Source organism: Garra rufa, chromosome 3 (genome assembly GCF_049309525.1).
Source record: "Garra rufa chromosome 3, GarRuf1.0, whole genome shotgun sequence".
Lineage (NCBI taxonomy): Eukaryota > Metazoa > Chordata > Actinopteri > Cypriniformes > Cyprinidae > Garra > Garra rufa.
In genome coordinates, this window is record NC_133363.1 from 13,783,329 (window position 1) to 13,799,133 (window position 15,805).

At 39.4% G+C, this 15,805-nt stretch overlaps 1 protein-coding gene across 1 annotated transcript; it reads right to left on the minus strand.

Moving 5' to 3' along the window:
* Nucleotides 1-2,391: 2,391 nt before the first annotated feature.
* snai3 (snail family zinc finger 3) lies at nucleotides 2,392-13,386 on the minus strand. The gene is made up of 3 exons (XM_073835727.1): nucleotides 13,206-13,386; nucleotides 9,523-10,125; nucleotides 2,392-2,806 (listed from the first exon to the last, which is right to left on the minus strand). The coding sequence occupies exons 1-3, from the start codon at nucleotides 13,282-13,284 to the stop codon at nucleotides 2,625-2,627; spliced, it is 864 nt and encodes a 287-aa protein (XP_073691828.1). The 5' UTR covers nucleotides 13,285-13,386; the 3' UTR covers nucleotides 2,392-2,624.
* Between the last annotated feature and the right edge of the window lie 2,419 nt (nucleotides 13,387-15,805).

The window sequence follows — 15,805 nt, forward strand, 5'->3', positions numbered from 1 at the left end:
TTTTAGACAATGGGGGCACCATTATTTTGATTACGTATGTATATAACGGTTGCACTCGGTGAGCTACTGGCACTGAGTTACACTATTTCTATTGCTACACAACTCAGAATACACAACTCAAAAAATTAAATACCGATACGATGACCACAGCTACTGAAAGAGCTTACAGGTGGATAGATGTAAGTGTAGGCTTAAACCAAATGCTGTACCATCAATTTTCCAGACAAAGAAATAGCATAGCCCAGTGCCAGTAGCTCACAGAGTGCAACCGTTTTGCATAATTAAAATAATGTTGCCCCACTATTGTCTAAAATATGTATATAACAAAGTGGATTTGAATAATGTAAATCGTTTTCTACTACATATTTCAGTAAGAGACATCATTTATGTTATATTAAGCTATACGAGTTAAAGTACCCAGGTAACTTAACAAGACAGCAGTGGATTTATTTATTTACTATATATTACGCTGCTGCCACACAGATCTAATATAAACATGTAATTTCTTTCCCAGCTGTTTACCTTCACAGACATAACTAACTGTTTTTGAAACTTGAGTGTTTTTAACATAAACTTGTGTGCATTTGTCAGTTTAAGTGCATTAAGACATGAAAGAGAACTCACATGCCATGTTTCAGTTGCTTTGTGTGCGTGTGCTTCAGCTGTGTACATCCACTCAAAATTAAAAAAATGATATAATAAATGATCTATGAGGTATTTTGAGCTCTGGGGACACCATGGGACTTATATTACATATTGTAAAAAGGAGCATAATAGTACTTCTTTAGCACTCTTTAGCATCATTACCAGCTCTAAATTTAATGTTACTACTTCCAACTGTTTAGTTTTATTTCTGATAAAGAGAAAAGTTCATCTTGTTTAGCAAACACACCCTTTTTTCAGTACTTTTGTTCAAAAAAAAAGGTCATCTTCACCATGCTTGGTTCATAAGGTCCTCCGAAAAAAAGTTGTGAAAAAAGAATTTTCAAAACTGTTTTAGAAAGCATTAAAAAATATTAAGAACTGTTAACAACTACTGACCCAATTAGACCACAACAAACAAGGACAACAAATATATTATATAGGGCTCCCTCACCTTGGTTAACTTCAAATTCAAGGATCTTTCAAGGACTTTCCAGGTCCAATACCCTCAAACTCAAGGACTTAATGTGGGGACACATTTCAATTGTTGCCTTTTAAGATACATTGTTACAGTTTTCATGTGTTAAACACAACTATGCAAAAAAGCTTTTTTACATTTATTTTTGGCCATATGGCAGAGGTCTGATATTCTATTTTTGTAAATGTGCGTACCTAATGTAAATCAAGCAAGCTATGCATAGGCCACAAAGTGTTGGCAAAATAATACATTAGCGGACTGGATGGAATAATATGGAATGCACAAAACAAAATAAATTCAAGCACTTTAAAGGACCTGCATGTACAATATATTGCCAAAAGTATTGGGACACCCCTTTCTAATAAACAGGTATGACTACTTTAATAATTTCCATGAGTACAAATCTTAATGTTTAAGCATATAATAGGGTATTATGTGCTTCAACACAACTGATGCAACAGTTTTGCAAGTGTCTAAAATGACTCTAACTATATTTACAACAGTGTTCCAGAGTCACTGGTGTTTTTTGATGAGTTTTTGGCTCAAGGTCTGCATTTAAAGTCACACCAGAGGTGTTCAGCTGGGATTAGGACTTTGCTTTCTGCAGACCAGTCAAGATGTTCATATAGGTTGAGCCATCATAATTCAACTTGTTTCTTGTAATAACTAGCAACGGATTCAACTGACAAAATAATTTGTGAATATTTTTGAATATGAAAAATATTCTGCCTTCTGTATGGTTTAAACAAGCTGTTATAATTTTTAAGGTCCTATTGCCCTGTCTGTACCACTTAAATAACAAAAAAAAAAAAAAAAAATTCATCAGTGATTAAACACGTATAATCTTTCTGTGAAAAACGTCTCTCAGATGGGAGAAAACAGAGACTAAGACCCCTACAGATGGAGTTCCCCATGAACTGGCACAATGCCATTATGGCATGCAGCTGGCGTCCATCCACCTGCCAATAAACAGATATATATACAAGGATTTTTTCCATGCGCAATTACAAATGTAGGTTTTATTTAGCCTCAAAGAATTTTCCTCTCCACAGCTGCCCTGAATATAGACATATTAATTAATACTGTGCGAGCTGGGATGTAGGATTGGATTTAATGGTATGTGAAGTCAAAAGTTCAACAATCTGTCTGATGTATAACGGGCGGGCTTAGAAGCACACAGCAGTTGTTTCAAACTCATTTCATCTGTTGATATAATACTAAACAGGACACATATTATTAGAAAAATATTATTTTATTGTTCACTTTGAAATTTCTCCATTACAAAAAACCATAACCTGAAAAACCATCATAACTACCATAACAGCTAGAACACTTTGTAAGGTCACACACAATGTACAGCATATTGTGGTTTATAGTTTGTTCCTTTTTTAGTATACAGTATATCAGTCAATATACTCAAAAAGACTCTTGAGTTGTGTGAGGCACTTTGATTTCACAACTTTGGCACAATAACTTACCCTGACTATCCACACTCTAGTACATTTTAGGACATGGGGCAGCACCTGGCTTCTTCATGCTTTGTCAGGAGTGATATTCTGGAGAAGGTTTTAAAGCAGCTTCGGCACTGGTATTTCTTGATCTCAGAGTGGGTTTGTAAATGTGCCCGGAGGTTTGAGCGGTCAGCGAATGCACGGCTGCAGTGGGGGCAGGAGAACGGCTTTTCACCTATAAAATGATTAAATGATTTAAGTTAGGTCCTATTATCTTTTTACAACTTTCAAGATACATGATACAAATGTATAATTTTCACTTTTCAACACTTCTTTCAACTTCTTTGAGCAGTAGTTCACCCAGGCTGGAATTTACACTGTTTAAATGATTTTTTGCAGTTGTAAATAAAACATTACTGGAGTACATTTCATCTTTCTACTACAGTAATGTATAACGTATAACTTAATTAATCATAACTTAACTCAATGTATTAATGTATTACATTTCTTTGTAATTATTTGTGAAATTTTGTAGAAATTTAGAGTGAAAATAGTTCTTTTCCAGTGTTACCCTCATGTCATTCCAGCCCTGCATTGTATTCTTTCTTCCAGGAAACACAAATGTGATCTTAAACAGAATGTCCTTGCTTCTATTTTCCATACAAGGAAAGTGGATGATGATTTAAACTACTATGCTTCAAAAAGGACAGAAAAAAAGGTCACTTCTAGAACAAAAATTTACAGATAAATTACTTATTCCTTGTAATCAAAGATGTTCATGTCTTTCTTTCTTCAGTCGTAAAGAAATGTTTTTTGAGGAAAACCTTTCGGGAATGTTCTCTATATAGTGGACCTCTATGGTGCCCGTGAGTTTGAACATCCAAAATGCAGTTTAAATACAGCTTCAAAGTCTTATCTAGCGAAATGATCTGTTATTTTCTAATACAGTTATTTTCTTTATACTATGCACTCCAGTTCAAGATTGTTAGGGTATGTCGAAAAACTCCCATCTAATTTTTTTCCAACTTCAAAATCCTACATCCTAAAATCCAAATACATTGCTGTTTTTGTCTCTGTAAAGGGCGTTTGACCTTCTTTGCATGTTCACTTTGTAATCACTGGATTGGTACTGCAGCGATGTAGGATGATTATGAGATGGGAACTTCGACATACCCTAACTGTCTTGAACCGGAGTGCATAGAGTACACGCAGAGCTAGACTGTCACGTTCCAAAAGGAGGTCTGGGTCCAAGTGCAGGTAAGTAATGATTTTTTAATGATAATAACAAAACTAAACAAACAAAAAGCCAACACGGCGTAACTGAACATAAACTTAAACATAAACTGAACAAAACAAGAACGAGGTCAAGAGCTAGATCAGGAACATAAAATAACATCAAGAACACAAGACAATGCAGACATGAATGCAGGAGAGAAAGGTGAGAGTATTTAAAGACCGGATAATAGTGAACAGATGTGAGTGAATCAGTGTTAACGACAAGGACAGGTGAATGCTATCAGAAGTGCAGTGTGAATAGCGACCTCAGGAGGCTGAGGGGAGACCCACAGCCCCGATCATGACATTACCCCCTCCCTACGGAACGGCTCCCAGACGTTCCCAAAGTCTGGAGGGAGGAGGTACGGAGGAAGGCAACTCAGGGGGAGGAATGGCGGGCCAGGCCCGTGCAGCGCAGTCCCCGCCGCGCCAGCAACAGAAATCGCAGCCGTCTCCGCGCTAGGAACAGAGCGCGCGGCCGCCTCAGCGCCAGGAACAGGACGCGCGGCCGCCTCAGCGCCAGGAACAGGACGCGCGGCCGCCTCAGCGCCAGGAACAGAGCGCGCAGACGCCTCCGTGTCAGGAACAGGACGCGCAGCCGCCTCAGCGTCAGGAACAGAACGCGCAGCCGCCTCAGCGCCAGGAACAGGACGCGCAGGCGCCTCAGCGTCAGGAACAGGACGTGCAGCCGCCTCTGCGCCAGGAACAAGACGCGCAGCCGTCTCAACGTCAAGAACAGGACGCGCAGCCGCCTCAGCGTCAGGGACAGGACGTGCAGCCGCCTCAGCGTCAGGGACAGGGCGCGCAGCCGCCTCCGTGTCAGGAACAGAGCGCGCAGACGCCTCCGTGTCAGGAACAGAGCGCGCAGACGCCTCCGTGTCAGGAACAGAGCGCTCAGCCGCCTCCGTGTCAGGGATAGGACGCGCCGCCGCCTCAGCGCCAGGAACAGAGCGTGCCGCCGTCCCAGCGCCAGGAACAGAGATGGCGGTTGTCGCCACCTCCTCTGCAAAGCAGGGGCGCTTCCGCGCCGTCTCGGCACTGCGGGTGTCCATCGCCGCCAGGCAGGCGTAGATGAACTCGAACCGAGCTGCCGACGCCGCCTCAAAGGACATCCCCTCAGTGTCCGGAACCGAGCAGGTGGTTGCTGCCCCCTCAAAAAAAAATTCTCCCTGCTGGACCCATCATGGATGTCTGCATTCTGTCACGTTCCAAAAGGAGGTCTGGGTCCAAGTGCAGGTAAGTAATGATTTTTTAATGATAATAACAAAACTAAACAAACAAAAAGCCAACACGGCGTAACTGAACAAAAACTTAAACATAAACTGAACAAAACAAGAACGAGGTCAAGAGCTAGATCAGGAACATAAAATAACATCAAGAACACAAGACAATGCAGACATGAATGCAGGAGAGAAAGGTGAGAGTATTTAAAGACCGGATAATAGTGAACAGATGTGAGTGAATCAGTGTTAACGACAAGGACAGGTGAATGCTATCAGAAGTGCAGTGTGAATAGCGACCTCAGGAGGCTGAGGGGAGACCCACAGCCCCGATCATGACATTACCCCCTCCCTACGGAACGGCTCCCAGCGCCAGGAACAGGACGCGCGGCCGCCTCAGCGCCAGGAACAGGACGCGCGGCCGCCTCAGCGTCAGGAACAGGACGCGCAGCCGCCTCAGCGCCAGGAACAGAGCGCGCTGCCGCCTCAGCGTCAGGAACAGGACGCGCGGCCGCCTCAGCGTCAGGAACAGGACGCGCGGCCGCCTCAGCGCCAGGAACAGGACGCGCGGCCGCCTCAGCGTCAGGAACAGGACGCGCGGCCGCCTCAGCGTCAGGAACAGGACGCGCGGCCGCCTCAGCGCCAGGAACAGAGCGCGCGGCCGCCTCAGCGCCAGGAACAGAGCGCGCGGCCGCCTCAGCGCCAGGAACAGAGCGCGCTGCCGCCTCAGCGCCAGGAACAGGACGCGCGGCCGCCTCAGCGTCAGGAACAGGACGCGCAGCCGCCTCAGCGTCAGGAACAGAACGCGCAGCCGCCTCAGTGCCAGGAACAGGACGCGCAGGCGCCTCAGCGTCAGGAACAGGACGCGCGGCCGCCTCTGCGCCAGGAACAAGACGCGCAGCCGTCTCAACGTCAAGAACAGGACGCGCAGCCGCCTCAGCGGCAGGGAAAGGACGCGCAGCCGCCTCAGCGTCAGGGACAGGGCGCGCAGCCGCCTCCGTGTCAGGAACAGGACGCGCGGCCGCCTCAGCGTCAGGTACAGGACGCGCGGCCGCCTCAGCGTCAGGAACAGGACGCGCGGCCGCCTCAGCGCCAGGAACAGGACGCGCGGCCGCCTCAGCGCCAGGAACAGGACGCGCGGCCGCCTCAGCGTCAGGAACAGGACGCGCGGCCGCCTCAGCGCCAGGAACAGGACGCGCGGCCGCCTCAGCGCCAGGAACAGGACGCGCGGCCGCCTCAGCGCCAGGAACAGGACGCGCGGCCGCCTCAGCGTCAGGAACAGGACGCGCGGCCGCCTCAGCGTCAGGAACAGAACGCGCGGCCGCCTCAGCACCAGGGACAGGGCGCGCAGCCGCCTCTGCGCCAGGAACAAGACGCGCAGCCGTCTCAACGTCAAGAACAGGACGCGCAGCCGCCTCAGCGTCAGGGACAGGACGTGCAGCCGCCTCAGCGTCAGGGACAGGGCGCGCAGCCGCCTCCGTGTCAGGAACAGAGCGCGCAGACGCCTCCGTGTCAGGAACAGAGCGCGCAGACGCCTCCGTGTCAGGAACAGAGCGCTCAGCCGCCTCCGTGTCAGGGATAGGACGCGCCGCCGCCTCAGCGCCAGGAACAGAGCGCGCCGCCGTCCCAGCGCCAGGAACAGAGATGGCGGTTGTCGCCACCTCCTCTGCAAAGCAGGGGCGCTTCCGCGCCGTCTCGGCACTGCGGGTGTCCATCGCCGCCAGGCAGGCGTAGATGAACTCGAACCGAGCTGCCGACGCCGCCTCAAAGGACATCCCCTCAGTGTCCGGAACCGAGCAGGTGGTTGCTGCCCCCTCAAAAAAAAATTCTCCCTGCTGGACCCATCATGGATGTCTGCATTCTGTCACGTTCCAAAAGGAGGTCTGGGTCCAAGTGCAGGTAAGTAATGATTTTTTAATGATAATAACAAAACTAAACAAACAAAAAGCCAACACGGCGTAACTGAACAAAAACTTAAACATAAACTGAACAAAACAAGAACGAGGTCAAGAGCTAGATCAGGAACATAAAATAACATCAAGAACACAAGACAATGCAGACATGAATGCAGGAGAGAAAGGTGAGAGTATTTAAAGACCGGATAATAGTGAACAGATGTGAGTGAATCAGTGTTAACGACAAGGACAGGTGAATGCTATCAGAAGTGCAGTGTGAATAGCGACCTCAGGAGGCTGAGGGGAGACCCACAGCCCCGATCATGACATAGACAAGACGAGCATTTGAGGTTAAAAAGTATATAAATTGTACATTTATTTAGAAAACAACCAATCGTTTTGCTAGATAAGGCCCTTGTTCCTTGGCTGGGATCGTTTAGAGCCCTTTGCATTTAAACTGCATTTTGGAAGTTCAAAATCACAGGCAAGTCTCTACTATATGGAGAATATTCCTAATTCCTCAAAAAACTATTTCCTTACAACTGAAGAAAGAAAGACATGAACATCTTTGAAGACAAGGGGGTGAGTAAATTATCTGCAAATGTTTGTTTTGGAAATGAACTTCTCCTTTAAAGTATCATGGTCCATACAACTTGTGCACTATATTGCAAGTCTTCTTTGCATGAGGAAAAGACTGAACTTTATAACATTCCCCTAAACTGTTTCTCTCATTTAGGGTCACATATTGAAATTTGCCATGGCGTGATGTGAAAATCAATGATATTTAAAAGCTTTACATGTTAAAAGGCACCTTTTATAATTCAACACAAGTAGAAATGAGATTTCAGATTTCAGAAGGAAAAACTGTCAGTGAATTAAATAGACAGCCCACCTAAAAATATAAAAATTCTGCGGAACACAAATTAAGATATTTTGAAGAAGGTTGGCAACAACTATTGACTTTCATCGTAAAAAAAAAAAAAAGAAAGAAAGAAAGTTAATAGGAACTGAAACAGTTTGGCTATTCAAAATATCAAATTTTGTGTTCAGCAGAAGATACAGTGAGGTCTACAATCTTGTCCCTGACATCCTTGGACAGCTTTTTGGTCTTGGCCATGGTGGAGAATTTGGAATCTGATTGATTAATTGCTTCTGTGGACAGGTGTCTTTTATACAGGTATCAAGCTGAGAATATGAGCATTCCCTTTAAGAGAGTGCTCCTAATCCCAGCTCGTGATCTGTATAAAAGCCAGAAATCTTGTTGATTGATAGGGGATCAAATGCTTATTTCACTTATTAAAATGCAAATCAATTTATAACTTTTCAAAAATGCATTTTGCTGGATTTTCTTTTTGTTATTCTGTCTTTCACTGTTCAAATAAACCTACCATTAAAATGATAGACTTATCATTTCTTTGTCAGTGGGCAAACGTACAAAATCAGCAGGGGATCAAATTTTTTTTCTCACTGTAGAAATGCATACAGATTTGCAATGACATGAGGGTAAATGATGACAATCTTCATTTTTGGGTTGACTATCTATCTGAGTTTTGATCTGTTCATTGCACAAAGCCATCAACTCCATAAGACTTGTAATAGGTTGTATAGACTCGTCATATTCATTTTATGTTGTTTTTTTAATCATTTTTTTCTTAGAATGGAAAGTAGCACTGACATTCTGCCTAACTTCTCTTTTTGTGCTTCATAGAAGTACAAAATATGAGGGTGAATAAATAATGACAGCTTCCCAATACCAATCTAGGCTCATGTAAATACGTGCCTCTATATACATTTTTGCAACACAGTAAATACGTACCATGCTGTACGTTTTGCAGCAGTTTAAAAGTAAAATGTCCAAAGAGTGGCAAATGTTCAATATGTGACCATGGCACGTTTTTTTTTACATTGGTACAGGCACTGCTGTGTTTTTATTACGCTCATTGAGGTACGTATTGTGGCTGTTCAGAATTCAAATATCTGAGAAGTGTTGCTAAAGGTTGGAAATATCTCCGACAGTAAACCCAACCCTAAACCTACCCGATAGTGTTAACAAATGCAAAAGTGTTCTAAAAATGCATTTGTTGATGCAGCCATGCTATTTTAACTTCCTTATGCAGTTTTGAGTGGTTTTGTTGAACAGTAGCTTCACAGGGTTCATACCAGAGCACCTCATCACTCAAGTGCAATGCTGTAAACTTACTAAATTAGAAAACTCATGCACATGAATCTGTACATGTGATGACAACTTTCAAAACTATCAGTTTTCAAGGGTGTTAAAATTGTTTTGAAGTCCTTTTGAAACTCAATACTCTGCAAGTAATTGTGTGAAAATAAGGCTTTATTAATCAAAACTCTGTACCTGTAAATCATATTTGTGTGAAAAGGAGTTTTACTGGCTCTACTGTTCACTTCAACCAGAAACTGCAGTGATTTGTACATATTGGTACGTTTTTTCAGTTTTGCAGAAATGTATATAGAGGCACGTCTTTCCAATAAGCCTATGTTCCTAATACAGTACATACAAAATTGTCCCTACAAATGTAAATAGACTCCGAACGTACCTGTGTGTGTGCGAATGTGTCCCTGAAGTAGCCAGGGCCTGGAAAAGGCTTTTCCACAGAGTTTACACACACATGGCAGCGTGTGTGTCCTAATGTGCATCTTCAGTGCCCCTAGACTCACATACTCCTTGTCACAATACTTGCAGCTAAAGTGCTTCTGGCATTGCCACTGACAGTGAATTTGCCTCTGGTTGGCCAGACTAGATAAGGTTAAGAAAGCTTTCTGGCAGTCAAAGCATTCATCTCTGCGCTCCTGACCGTTGCCAGTGGTGCTCAGTCCTATAGGCGACACAGGGACACTGTCTTGTAGGTCTCTCTGCGAAAGTTGAAATGACTGTGGTTTTGTACACTCCATTATTGGCAGCGCAGGCGGCATGTCTCGAAGGGGACTGGACGGTACAGGTAAGGGATAAGTGATACCCAGTATTGCGCCGTCCATGGGCAGGCTTGGGTGCTGTGGAGGCACATAGATCCCTGAACTGATGGGGTTCATCTGCAGATGGGAGCTCAATGCTGGGTTCCCAAGACATGGTGCAGGAAACAGAGTCTCATGGGGATGCAGTATTTTGAGTTTGGAGCTTGAAGATTCAATATGAATCACGTCTGTGGAGAAATGTAATACACATGATCAGGTCAAACCGGGTGACATTCTTATAACATAAAGTGAATTTGTGGATATCAACATTTAAATAAACAGCTAAATAAACTATTGATAATATTTCTCAAAGATTACTTTGCTGATTGTTAAGAATCAGCTGGGTAACCTTGGATTTAATTGAAATTCTGAAATGATAAGCATGTAGTGCCTTTAAAGTATTTACAAACATGATTGTTTTCTAATTTTGCTCCTGTTATCCATTATTTTTAATATATGAGCATGTACAGCCATTTGTTACTTGTGCGAGGCTTCTGGTCTCATCTGCTTCCAGTTACATACTGATTCATATTGCAAATTGGTATTTGTTATTTATTTTAATTTATTACTTTAATATACTGTAATTAAACTGTAACATTATGCTTCCTAAAGACTTGAAAGGAGTTTAATTTTTAACTATAGAAAATAATAATAATAATAATAATAATAATAATAATAAAGATTTAACAGTCCTGCCCAAATTCATGCTATTGACTGAGTTAATGGGATACTAAAAAGAAAACACAAAAATAATACACTTACAATCAACTTAATACATGTATGTTTAAGATGAGAACATAATTATATTGTATACAGTGTTGGGTTTGTCTGCAGAATCAACCTATGAGGAACTACACTGCCAGTCAAAAGTTTTTTTTAATGTTTTTAATTCTCTTCTGCTCACCAAACCTGCATATATTTGATACAAAATACAACAAAAGCAGTAATATTGGGAAATATAACTAAAATATTGCTTTTTATTTGAATATACTTTAAAATGTAATTTTATTCCTGTGATCAAAACTAAATTTTCAACATCATTACTCCAGTCTTCAGTGTCACATAATCCTTCAGAAATCATTCTAATATGCTGATTTACTGTTCAAGAAACATTTATTATTATTGTTATCAATATTTAAAACAGTTAAGTAATTTTTTTTTCAGGATTCTTTGATGAATTGAAAGATCCAAATATCAGCATTTATCTCAAATAAAAAGCTTTTGTTTTATAAACTATATTCAAAAGCTTGGAGTCAGTATATTTTTGTTTTATTTATTTATTTTTGGGAAAGAAATTATGGAAATTAATACTTTATTTAGCAAGGATGTTTTAAATTGATCAAAAGTGATGAAGACATTTATAATGCTACAAAAGATTTCTATTTCATATAAATGCGGTTCTTCTGAACCATCTGTTCATCAAATAACTCTGAAAAAAAAATCTACTCAGCTGTTTTCAACATCATAATTATATTAATCAATGATATTCAGCAAATCAGAATATTAGAATGATTTCTGAAGGATAATGTGACTGGAGGAATGATTCGAAAACAGTTATGAATACAAAACAATTATCAGAACTAGCAGAAGAGACTTTAAAAAACATTACAAATCTTACTGCTTAAAAAATGACTGGTAGTGTATGTTCTCATGTTTACTTTTTGCAACAATGTTTACTTTTGGGGGCAATCAGACCATAATAGATTACTACATGCAAAGGAGAAAGTTTACAAATTGGTAATAGATTTATACCTATGGGAAAAATCTACTGACCAATAAACATTAGCAGAGAGAGAAGATCTTCAGTGGAAAAGAAAGGAAGACTATAGTATTAAAAAATGCTGAAGACTTTGTAAAACAAAATGCAAGTTATATTAAGTTGAGGCAATTATCTGACAATGGGTTGCCTAAGACAATAATGTCTTTTGTCATAAAACCACACAAAAACTATCTCTCATAACTACTTAGGTCTAATCCACTGGTTCCTATTTTCGATTTTCCTCTAAGATATACTTTTTGGTAAAGATGTTATGAGTGGGCCAACAGTGGAGAACAAAACCATAGATTTTAAGGCACTGCAGGGTAAAAGCATCCTTAAGGAACACTATATCCCTCTTCAGCTCTTCAGCTCTTACTCTTCAAACCCCAAAGTAAGGGCTAACACAAAAGAGTCCCTCTTTTGTGAGAGATTGTGCACCTGCTAAACTCCAGGCGCGTTTCTGATATCTATTCTCAGTCTTTATATGTTTCTCATTACCTACTCATCATGACTGTTTAGAACATCTGTAGCTGATTATAGAGGCCTATCACGAAGAAGTTTCATTTCAAACAGTTACTGTTTTGCTGATCAAGAAACATTTTGTATTATTGTTATCAATATTTAAATCAGTTATGTACATTTTCTTCAGGATTCTTTGATCTTGAAGCTTGGAGTCAGTATATTTTTATTTATTTATTTATTTTTGGTGACGAAATGATGGAAATTAATACTTTTATTTAGCAAAGATGCTTTAAATTGATCAAAATGATGATAAAGACATTTATAATGCTACAAAAGATTTCTATTTCGGATAAATGCTGTTCTTCTGAACTTTCTATTCATCAAAGAAATCTGAAAAAAAAATCTACTCAGCTATTTTCGCCATAATAATTAAAATAATATTAAATGTTTTTAAGCAGCAAATCAGAATATTAGAATGATTTCTGAAGAATCATGTGACTGGAGTGATTAAAATATATTCAAATAGAAATCTGTATTTCAATTTGTAGAAATACAGTATTCTAATACTGTATATCTGAAACTTTTTTTTGTTTAAAATTCATGTATAATAATTATGAATGTCGTTTGCATGACCTCCTATTAATCGAAAGGCTAGGCTCAATCAGGAAAAGCCATGTCAACAATTTTGTAAAACGGTACGATTTTCAGATATGTATTTGTAAAGTCAGAATGTTTTAATTTATGATTTCCCTCAAGTCATTTACATTCACAATATATATATATAACAATGTAACCAGCAATTATTATTACTAAATGTATTTACATTTAAAATATCAGAATATGTTCTTAATATTACTACGATGCAAATGTCGAAAAAATCCAATATGATAAAAAAACAAAATAATTATAATCAAACTATAAAACAATTAGACATCTGAAGTTCTATTAGACTACGGAACAAACAGCTTTCACTAACATTAGCAAGCTAGACAAACTTGAAAAAAAAAAACGTAGCTAATATTTAGTCTGAGTCTGAAAATAACTTACCGTGTTTTTTTGAATCCAACACACCATAGTCAGGCTTCTTGTTAGTGAGGTGTTTCTTCACCAAGAAAGACCTTGGCATCGTATCTTGGGTCTAGTGAAGGAAATTACTTTTGCTATCTGACTAGCGCTGGTAGGTCTGCACGAGCAAGAGTTTTAAGTGGGAGATGGTGTGTTGAATAAATAGCTGATGCTTGGAGGTTGTCTTTGCGCCACATTCTCGAGTAGAGAAGAGAGAGTCAGGTGCAGGCTAGACGGAAATTATCATAGACATCTTGCTCAACCAATCAGAATGAAAGGACAAGTGTAAGAGGGCGGAACCATGTTTGTGCCGACATACCGCAGCAAACAGGTGCATACGTGCGATTAAAACAGCAGAACTTTGTTTTGTTGAAACATACGGCGAATGTTTACCCAGTGAGTATCTTTTTTTATATTATTTTTCCTTTCACGCACACCCTCTATTAGACATCACATTGAGAAAAAGACAAGTAATAGCTTTTAGATAAAACTTTTAAACATAGCTACATGTAGGAGGAAATATATTTGGATTCAACAAACAAATCTTGTTAATAATAAAATATTAGCAAATAACAATTAAATCAGGAGGCGTAGGTGACTTGTTCCTTTTATCAGGCTAAAAGTTAACTTAACTTAAAAAATATAAGGGAAACCCGTTACCTTAAAATTATTAAGTTGACAATTCACTTAACTTATTTTTTAAATGATTATTTACATAATAATTTTAAGGCAATGGGTTTCCTCAATTTTTATTTTCAGTTAAGTCAACTTATCACTTATTATGTTTTGGGGTTTGTTTATATTTATATTATTTATATGTATATTTTATGTTTATATATTTTCTGTTGTTTATTTAACTTCATTTTATTGTTCTATCCCAACATCAGATGTCTAAAATCTTAATTAAAGTTTAATAATTCGGTTTGGTTAAATTTAAAGAGTCCATAATATGTTCAATTTGCATTTATTCTTTCTGATGCTTTGAGGATATAATATATATATATATATATATATATCAACAAATGCAACATTCCCTTTTATTAATGTCAAGCACAAAGTACTGTACTATACACTCCACTTCGAGTGGGTTGTCATAGGAAAACAAGAGCATTTAGAATTTTGTGAATATTTATTTATTTATTTATGTTTTGTTCAAAATAAGCCCTATTTTTTAACATTTTAATTTAAATGCTAACATAATGCTAACATGTATAGAAAACATTTTTATTCAGTTCAAAACAAATAAAACTGAAAACAAATACACATTTTCGTTTAGTTTATCCATGTGTCCATCCATCCATCCATTCATTTAATATATTTTGTTATGTAAATTCTTTATAATTTTAAACAGACACAACTTGAACGGTGGCGCCAAAGACTGTAGAAATACAAAGGGACTTTGGTGGCGCTCATGTATGATAGTGATCCCACGCTGTCGCTCATTTATGATTGGTAACTTACTATGTTGAAAACTTGTATTTCTCAATCAGCTCTCTTTCCTTAGTCAGTGCTGACATGTGCTCTCTAATATCCCACATACTGGGAGTCATCATGACTTTTGCAACATCTCAGTTCGACAGAAGTGGAGTATATGACTTATTAGCTTGCCAATATACCTTTCTTTCAAAGAAAAATGAAATGGTTTTACAAACAATGTTCTTAAGAATTTCTAGACGTTTAATTAAAAAGGAAATCTACACCTGTATTCGACATCGCCATCTAGCGTGCCCTTAGTGTACACACATGTGCATCAAGTGTTTCTATTTTTTTTTTTCTATTGGTAGCCTACATGTTTTTATTTTTAGGGTTTAAAGTGATTTTTTAAGCTTGTTAAAAATATAAATATTTAAATACACATCTCATCCTCATGTTTTTCCAAACCAAAACAACTTTTTTTCAATGCAAGGTTACTATCCTGCCTATTTGTTGTTCCTTGGAAGATTCAGTGGGCCCCAAGTGCAAAACTGATGTGTCGCTTCCACCCCCACAGTTTACAAGAACAATCTTAATTACAATGAAGAAGAAGAAGGAGAAGAAGACATTTTACAAGAAAATACTAGTTCAGTTGTTCTTCAAAAAGTAATGTTTAATTGTATTTCACATTTGATTAAATGAAAAATGTTTCAAAGGAAACTCTGCTTTTCTGTGCATTAAAATATAGCATTGCATTTTCATGTTTACAGTGTTGACCAAGCTGGTGGTCAAGGCATCATTACAATGACACTAGCAGTTTATAAATTGCACTACTCAGCTGAGGGCACTAGAGGGGGGCAAAGTGTAAGCGAGTAGTTCAGTACATTCCTTAAAACTTGAAAATGGGGGTCGGGGTGAATCTGAATATGAAATAAATTTTTTACTCCAATACATGATGGCCACAAGTATTGCCACCTAATTTTAACTGCTCTAATACATTGAATGACTTCCCCACCACTTTTAAAGGATAACTATTGCCAAAATGCAACCTGGGCTGTTGTAATTATGCTTTTAAATATAAGTTTGTCTCGTTTACATAAAAAAAAAAAAAAAAAAAAAAAAAAAAAAACACAGCCCAGGTTGCATTCTGGCAATAGTTATCCTTTAAT